The 9,500-nt window shown below is 47.0% G+C and overlaps 1 protein-coding gene across 1 annotated transcript; it reads left to right on the forward strand.

The window, feature by feature from the left end:
* Positions 1-5,437: 5,437 nt before the first annotated feature.
* On the forward strand, positions 5,438-6,970 carry LACBIDRAFT_309514 (uncharacterized protein; the record flags this gene model as incomplete). The annotated part of the gene is made up of 5 exons (XM_001886803.1): positions 5,438-5,710; positions 5,764-5,913; positions 5,963-6,049; positions 6,097-6,501; positions 6,554-6,970. The coding sequence occupies 5 exons, from the start codon at positions 5,438-5,440 to the stop codon at positions 6,968-6,970; spliced, it is 1,332 nt and encodes a 443-aa protein (XP_001886838.1).
* Positions 6,971-9,500: the final 2,530 nt, after the last annotated feature.

Consider the following 9,500-nt stretch of genomic DNA (forward strand, 5'->3'; position numbering starts at 1 on the left):
TAAAATTAAATATGTTGACTCCTGCAAAGCATTCAATACACTCCGATGGGGAATATAAAATTTGAATTGGGTGGGAGACAGTTGATTGACTTTCATGGGGTATTTAATTCACTCCATTGAGGCATTTAAAATTAAATATGTTAACTTCTGCAGGGCAGTTTATTCACTCCGACGGAGCATTTTATTGACCCGTCGGCGAATTTAAAATCAAATATTTTGACCCCGCGGCGATTTAATTCACCCCGACGGAGCATTTTATTTATGCCATCGGGGCTTTTAAAATTAAATATGTTAACTCCCACGGGGCAGTTTATTTACTCCGACGGGGCATTTTATTGACCCCGTCGGCGAATTTAAAATAAAATATGTTGACCCCGCAGCCATTTAATTCACTCGGCATTTTATTCATGCTGTCAGGGCATATAAAATTAAATATGTTCTCTCACAGGGCACTCCTCCAGGGCATTTTATTCACTCTGTCATGAAATTTAGAGTCAAATATGTTGACCCCCGCGGCGCATGTAGTTTACTCCTCCAGGGCATTTTATTTACTCTGACAGGGTATTTTAAATCAAATATGTTGACTCCCATGGGGCATTGGGTTCACTCCTCCAGGGCATTTGAAATTGAGTATGTCAACTCTGGCAATACATTTACAATTAAACATAATAACCCCTCAAGTCAATCAAATTCTTCATGGAGTCAAAATAGTCAAATTTAAATGCCCATGGTGGTTGACATACTCAGATGTAAATTCTCTGCCAGAGTGAATCAAATGCCCCATGGGAGTTGAAATAACCACCCCATTGGAGTCAATCAAATGCTTAACCAGAGTTGACATATTCAATTTCAATAGATGTCATTGATTAATATTATGGACACAGGTAATTTACCATTGGAGCAGGTTGGGGTATATACAGCATGCTTTGCTGACCAGCAGCTGTGTGGTAGAGCAAGTAGCTTAGGGTGGAGGTTTACAATTAGCTACTACTGATAGAAGCAAACAGTACAACATCAAAGCAGGTAACAGTATTACAGTTGTTCTAGTAAAGATTGGGGAACTATGGTGTGATGCCGACGGGACACCCAGAAGGCTGCCGTAGGTAGCTGCCGCGGCAAGAGACGCCGTGCCCGCAAGCCATTTGTATGCATCCGGCTGGTCCGTTGGTAAAGGGATGTTTTGGAAAGTCCGGCCGGGACCGGCTGGCCCGTTCATTACGAGTCATTGTCATGTCCGGCTACTACGTTTGGTACGTGACATAGTGACTGATATATGTGTGAAATACGCGCCCTTATGCTTTCTCATGGCCTGCCCAGCTTTTTCATCACTATTAACCCTGCCGACGTTTATAACCCTCTGGTCAAGTTTTTAGCAGGCGAAGACATCGATGTTGATAACCTTTTGCCTACAGACGTACCAGAATATTGGGATCAGACACTTCTTATCGCTAGAAACCCTGTTGTGGCAGCGAAATTCTTCAGTTTGTATATAAATGCGTTCATCAAATCCATTTTAGGATATGATCCGGAAAGCAAGGATGTGAAAACTGGAGTACTGGGCGTCGTGAAAGCTCACTATGGGTGTGTGGAAGCTCAAGGCAGGGGAACTTTGCATTGCCATATGTTGATTTGGATTGAAGGAAGTCTAGACCCTAACAAGCTGAAAGAGAAGCTATCACGAGAACCTGGGGGTGCGTTTGAAAAGCGGCTTGTAGCGTATTTGCAACACGCAATCCAAACTTCCATCCCTGTTTATGATGAGGAAGAGCCGGCAGATCACGACGTAAATGAAGGTAGAGAACAAGTGGACCTTTTGGAACAGTTTCATCCATGCCTCACCCGCGGACCGGTTCGTCAGGCGCATGAATCCGAGCGTTCGTTTCAACAACGATGCGCAAAGGATTTGAGCTCTCTAGCGGAAGCATGCCAGCGTCATACTCACATGGCCACATGCTATAAAAATTGGAAAGGGCCGCCGGCTGAGAAGAAATGTCGATTCGAACTTGATCAAGCTAACACGAGAACGTCGACTTTTTTTGACCAAACCACGGGTGAACTTTGCATGCAAAAGTTAGATGGGATGGTCAACAATTTCAATGCGGTGATGTTGCGAGCCGTACGGTGTAATATGGACATCAAGTTTATCGGTTCTGGTGGTCTTGCAAAAGCAGCGTTGTATTATATAACAGATTATATTTCAAAAGCGCAGCTGAAGGCACACATAGCATATGCAGCATTTGAGGTTGCGTTGAACAAGTTAGGCATGCCGTCTGATGGAGACGACGACATCACCACCAGGGCGAAACGGTTGTTGACAAAATGTGCCAATGCTTTAATCGGTCTCCAAGAGCTTTCCGCCCCACAGGTTGCTTCATATGTTTTGGATTTGGAAGATCACTTCACTAGCCATAAGTTTCGGCATCTGTACTGGCCGTCATTTGAAGCCTATCTGGACCGTTCGTATATTGCTTCTAGCAGGTCCCCTTCTGTGCATTCGAGCGATGATGACGTTCATGACCATGGACCGACGATGGAAGACGCTGTTGCTGAGAACGACTTCTTACGTGTTACGGTGAACGATGAAGGCGAGCTTGTTAGTCGTGGGGATCAAGTCGCTGATTATATATATCGAAGCTCCAAGTTGAACGACGTCAGCCTTTGGGATTTTGTTGCTCAGCTTGAGAAAGTTAAAAAGAGAAAGGAAAATCCGATGGATGCATTACAAGAAGACGATTCATCTTCGGACGAAGATACTAGCCAGCCTGATCTCGATGAAGTTGACAACGCGTTGCTGGGAATTTTAGGGAAGCGTGGTGTCCATCTTGATTTCCGAAATGATCATTGCGAGTATGCAACTCATGAATTGAGAGTTCATCGTCCCACTGATCGCTTTGTTCCCCTCCCCATTGGGCCAGCGCTTCCGCGCCGAGATGTATCTGGCATTGACTTGGAAAAATATTGTCGTTTGATGCTTTGCTTGTTTAAGCCGTGGCGCACTGGTGCCGATCTTCGTTCTGGGTTTGATTCATGGGAGCTCGCATTCGCCGCATGGAAAGCCTCAGCCGATTACACAATGGATGTCGATGAGTTGCTATCGAACATGCAGCTTTTACATGAATGCAAGGACAGCCGCGATAACCATTTCAAGAACAGACATCGTGTGAATGGCAGTTTCATCACGCCCGCCATGATTGATGAAAGCAGACACGTCGAACAGGATGATCTCACCGCAAGCATTGACGAGGAAGCATTGCATGGACTTTTGCAGGAAATAGACGACCAAATGTCGGTGCATGCACAGAGGATGAATGCCGACATTCTTGACGTCGTAGATATTTTTGACAAAAGCGGGCTGTATGGTGTTTTTAATGAGCCGGTGAACGACAATCCACCTGGAGTAGAGGAAGATGTAAGCGGTGGCAATCAGGGCTATGAAGCCCTGTGGAAAGACGCCTATGACAAACGAAAAGTAGAATGGAAAATGAGGGAAAGCCGTGAGCATGAGGACTTTGCCAATACAAGGACGGCTGACGTGCATAGTTCTTTTGTCAATCCGTTACGCGCCCGCGAACCACGTGTGGTAAACAATGAGATTCCTGATTCTCAGGCTTCCTCCAGTGTCGGTATTCCCCCGAATGAGATTTTGATGCCGTCCGCCACGAGCCTTGATCCTTCTGACTTTGCTTCGAGCTGGGGCCTCAACGAAGAGCAAACACTTGCGTTTAACATCATTGCCAAACAGAGCACAGTTCGTCCAGGGACCGAGGACCCCTTAAGGATGTTTCTGTCTGGACCAGCTGGAACGGGAAAAAGTCGGGTGTTCAACGCCTTGCGCTCCTACTTTGAAGCCAAAGGACAGGGCCGGCGTTTTCGAGTTTGTGCCTTTATGGGTGTTGCGGCGAAAAATGTGGGGGGAATGACCCTCCACGCCGCCCTCTGTTTTGGTAAAAATAAAAAGACCGCCAAATCTCATGAAGAGTTGATTTCAATGTGGAATGGCGTTGATTTTCTTCTGATTGATGAAGTATCCTTGATCAGCTGTGAATTCTTGATGGATATTAGTGATGCACTATCGAAAGCCAAGGGCAACAGTGACCCTTTTGGTGGCATCAACATCATCTTTGCGGGTGATTTTGCTCAATTGCCTCCCGTTTTGAAAAGTCGACTTTATGCAGATCCTACTTCGAAATACGGCAAAGGCAGTCAACGCAAAGAAAGAAAAATCTTGGGGCGATTGCTCTGGCTTACCGTCGATACCATTGTGGAGCTTACGACCAATATGCGGCAGCAAGGTCGGGAAAACATACGGTTTTCAGAGCTTTTGAAACGCCTTCGAGTCGGCAATTGCACGGATTCAGATTATGAACTTTTGCAAAGTAGAATCGTTGGACGCAACCAAGAGATCGACCTCAACGATTCCAAATGGAAAACATCTCCTGTCATAGTCTATAACAATTCAGCTAAAGATGCAATAAACGAACGATGCGCAATCACATTCGCACAACAAACCAATCAAACTCTTCACTGGTACCACGCCACAGATACTTGCAAGGGAGCCATCCTTTCCCAGGGAGATCTCGTATCTTATCTGCAATCTGTTGACTCTGGCAAGAGCAATGGTCGCTTGGGTAGACTTCCATTGGTGCTTGGAATGCCGGTGTTGGTAAGCCAGAATTTCGATGTCGAGGGCGGTATTGTAAATGGCAGCTACGGATTTGTCAAGCGAATTCGATACATCGTGGATGAAAATGGTATACGAAGATTGACCTCTTGCGTGGTTGAGGTGAAGGATTCTACGAAGGATACCATGCCTCATTTGGAGGCGCATGACGTTCCCATCTTGAAGGATTCCGTAGATCTTACGTTTAAAACCCGACATGGCCCTGGTGGCGGTATCACAATCCGATGGTCCCAGGTCCCGATTGTTCCTGCCTTTGCGATGACGGCGCATAGAGCACAAGGACAAACATTGTCAAATGTGATTGTAGATCTCCAGTGTTGCCGAGGATCTGAGGCGCCCTATGTTATGCTCTCCCGGGTAACTTCCCTGAGTGGATTGTTGATTTTACGCTCGTTCGATTGGAGAAAAATTTCCTGTAACATCTCAGCAGACTTAAGAAATGAGAATAGACGATTGAGGGCGCTTGCACAAAAAACGTTAGCTCGTTATGGACTTGTTGACGATGATCACCACGCCCGGTCACACACCCCAATGCGTGACCATGACCTGCCAACAGTTGAACACCGTCCTCCATGTAAGCGGAGGCGGGTATGACCTCAGCATTCTGGAATATACCCGCAACGGTATGACCCACACCGCAGCCTTCCCGCCTGAAACAGGGTAGAAGGAGGATGTTTGGGTTTTTCAAACTTCTCCTTTTCGCCGCCATAAGAACTCGGGCTCGCGTTCACCGAGTTCTTCCCCTTCTCCCCAACAATGGCATCGGCTGCACAAGCTCATTACGCCAATCGGACATCCGATGGTGTTTACGACTCTCTCTCTGATTTGATTGCATCCTCTGGCTCCGGCTTCTTAGCCAATTGCGAATACGACAAAGATTTCTTTCGCAAGACTAGCTGGCGTGGGCTTGACTTTCAGAACAAGGACGGGTCCGAATTCTGTGTCAACCTATTCGGTGAGATCCAGCCTGCATCCCTCGGTACAAAGCATAGCGCCCTCGGAGATTTCTATATTGGGACCAAGGATAAGGTGCGTTGCTGTTCAGACGGTGTTGGAACTTTCTAACACGATTCACCTTCAAGCCCACTTACGTCACACCAGAGTCGAAGGTCAAAAACAGATTCGCGTTGGGTGTGCCGTCTTTGTGCCCCGAGAACCTTGCGATGATGTTTCAAGACCAACTTGTCGCGCTGAATGAAATCGTCAAATCCGAACAGGATCAAGAAGACAGGGTGCGTTTACCATTCTCTTCTCTTACTCGTTTTTCTGAACATGCAACAGGAGTACCTTACCAAGGAATGGCTTAGCCCGAGTGCTCCTGGCAAAGCTGGGGATATTATTACCATCACGTCGCCCACAATATATAAAGTATGTCCTTCAAACCTTTTTGATTCCTTCTTATCAACTTTCTCTAGGCTCCCCAAACGTCCCCGTCCGAGAGCCGAGTGCCTACCATCAAGCGTATTCTTAAGCGCTCACGAGGTTCCTCGTCGAAAAAGGACGAGCCTGTCGAAGTTTCACAAGCCGCCAACGTCTCCAGCTCCTCGGATGGCCAAGAAACCGATGGCGTCGTCGAGTATAAGATTGGGCAACTGTATGAACCCAATCGCTTATATGATTATGGGGGCAACCTATTCCGCAACTCAGGATGCAAGCTTATCCAACACGAAATTATTGATGTGAATCACAATATAATTCCTCCATGGGACCAATACGCCGCCCTTCGGACCGGAACTCTTGTGATGGCGACCGTCACCCTCCATTGCTTCACCATGAATGTCAAAGACTTTAACGGCGTGGAGACGGGCAAACGGCGCAAAGTATGTCTCGATTGCGATCTGCACCTGTAGCTTTGCTCACTTTCCGTCTCAGATCTACCAGATCAACTTTCATCGGCTCCTGGTCATTGGCGACAGCATCGCCGAAGTCCTGACGAGGACTGTGCACCCAGGTTATGGGGCGGATGATGACACAGACGCCCCTCACGAACCTCGTGATTCCTCCGCCGATCGTGCGATGGCATCCTTCAAAGTCAAAAAGATCAAACTGACCAAGGACGACGCGTCCAGCTCGTCAGTCAAGAAGGTTTCTGAGCGTGCCGAATCTTCGACGACTCCCTCCAACCATAGTGCATCGCGCGGGGTCGCTGCTTCCACCGCAAGTACCTCGAAAGGTAAACAGCCTGTTCGAAATATGGGCAAGGCAAAAGCCTCAAGCTCTGCCAAGATTACGCCCTCTTCGTCAACCACTATTTTCGATGACGACGTCTCAATGGAGGAGGGCTCTTGAAAACAGAATGAATTATGACATGGACATCTTCACACAGACTATCCCACCCCCTCCTTCTCCGATCGATATACAGACTTTTTCTCTTAGGACTATTGAATCTTTATGTATGATATGTAGACGCTACAACTCATAATACTGAGCAAATGCTTTGATAACGTGTCTCTGAAAACGTGATCCTGACTTCGGACAGTTAACGCTTAGGTCTCTACGTGTATTCGTATATGCAAACAAGGGTCACGGTGGAGGATAGCGCAATAACTCACTGTCATTGAACTGTCTAACTCCTATGAAGTGCTATAGTCACAATGAAACCTCCCCTGGGCGTTGAGACAAATGCCCACATCTCTCAACGTCGTTGACACAATGGTTGTTGAATTGCCTTTTGATATCGTGGAAACAATCTTGCACGAACTCGTTGATCGTCGTGACTGGGAAACAATTCGCTCATTGGCCTTAACTTGCTGCCTTCTAGTCAGTCCCTGTCAAAAACAACTATTCACCACCCTTGTAGTTCATCCATCTACATATTCCGGACTCGACTCACTCTTTGGGCCTCATCCCGAGCTCGCCCGCTATGTCCACCATCTCCATTATTACATCAGTAGTGACCCTCATGATTATGAGGCCCAGCTTCTGCAGCGGTTTTCTGAACTCGAAAGCCTTCACATCACTGGGAATGGCATAGCTCCAATGGTCGACTGGAACTCTTTCTCTCACCATTTGCAAAAACAGATTATCCCTTTGCTTTCTTGCCCAACTTTGCATGCATTGTTCATGACTGAAATTCAAAATTTACCTATGGCACTCTTAGGGCACTGCCCGTCCCATTTGCGCCAGCTGCAACTCGGAGTGCTGCACTTTGACATCTCTGGCTTTGCTGGCTTTGCTGACCCGTTCCCCGCTCCATGCACCATAGAGAAATTGTCGCTGGGTCCTGAATCCGGTTATTACGTCGACGAGCTAGTCATCGACGAACTGATAACCGCGAGGTGGCCCAATGGATCTCCGATACTTAACTTGTCTTGGATCAGCGTTTTGCATGACCATTCATTCCGGACCTCCACCGAGAAACTGTTACAGGTCAGCAATTACTGAATTAAAATGTTCTATTTCACAGGTCCGTCACTTTGTATTTCTCAAGAACATCTACTAACTTCAGTGATAGGCATGGATCGCTTCCGCACCTCAATCCAATTCAATCCATTTCCAGCCCTCTGCGTTATTATCGGCAACATCTATTTGAGAGATCTTCGGCACCCAATCACTCGCGTAGAAACCATCGAGGAGATATATTTTATGGTCCATTCACCGCTATTGCAACCCGTTCAATTGGAACATGTTTTACCTTGGTTAACTCCCAACCTCTTCCCCTCTTTACGGCTTATGATTGCCTTTCAGACACATGGATTTGATTCTCATACACCTATCCAACTACCGTTTTTGAAGGGTCCTGCTACGTTCGTGACGCAAAAACTCAGGGACCGCCATGAGTTTTGGAGTGAAGTCTGTCGTATTACCAATTTTGTCAATTATGATTATTAGAAGTACTGTAGCCAATTCATTTTAATTATAAATTGAACAAGAGTTCCTTAAGATAATGCATTTTCTTCTACAGTGAATGCTCTATCACGCTCCAATGCCACCGCTGTCGTCGCTTGAACGTAAGTGACGTGAGTCGGGTGTATTGGTTGAGTATGCACTACTAGGGAGCTGAGATGAATCTATTGAGTATAGATGCCTTCCTTGAGGATGAGGAGAGTGGGGTTAAGTCTCATAGCTCGACTGATTTAGTTGAACGCTGGGGCTTCAGGCTTCTTGAGATGCCGGAGAGAGGCGGCGAGCGTTTGGATTGCGGCATCTGGCCTGCTCGCATCAGCTACTGCTTCGGGAATTTGTAGAGTTGATGTGCTTTGGGGGAGATGGATTAAATAAAGACAAGCTACCATACGGAGGCATTGAGCAGATCAGGAGAGAGTCGGATGGTGACAGTGATGCTATGAACGTTAATTCAGAAGCATCCGACATAGTTTCGAGTTAGATGTCGTTCGTCTCCTTGTTTTCTTGCACGTCTAAATGCCAAAAGTTGGTTGGTCAATGTTTCAATCCTCCGGGAGTGCGCGAATGATGGCAGCAGCGTGAGTCAGCTGATCACCCATCATATAAGATTGATTCTTCTCAGTCGGGAGCCCTACGAAGGGCAAAGGAGGTTGGACCTCTATCCTTGCAGCTGGTGGAGCCCCTTTGATCTTGCAAGACTTCGACTTTGTTTCCTTGCTGACCTGGTGTAATCATAACCGTGACCCAAATACGTGGCTGGCCTTTGGGCATTGGCCTCAGCCCATCCAGGACCACTCTAGAGGATACATTGCAAATCTCAGCCGTATGGTTCCCTAGCACCAGTTCTACACCAACGCGGGACCGATTGTCGCATGCAGTGGTGAGGAGAACACTTTGGCCTGTAGGGAAGCAATCATGACCAGGCACAACTTGAAATCGAGTGCCATCGGCAGTGAGGATAGAGATAGGACTG

This window comes from Laccaria bicolor, genomic scaffold, assembly GCF_000143565.1.
Source record: "Laccaria bicolor S238N-H82 LACBIscaffold_40 genomic scaffold, whole genome shotgun sequence".
Lineage (NCBI taxonomy): Eukaryota > Fungi > Basidiomycota > Agaricomycetes > Agaricales > Hydnangiaceae > Laccaria > Laccaria bicolor.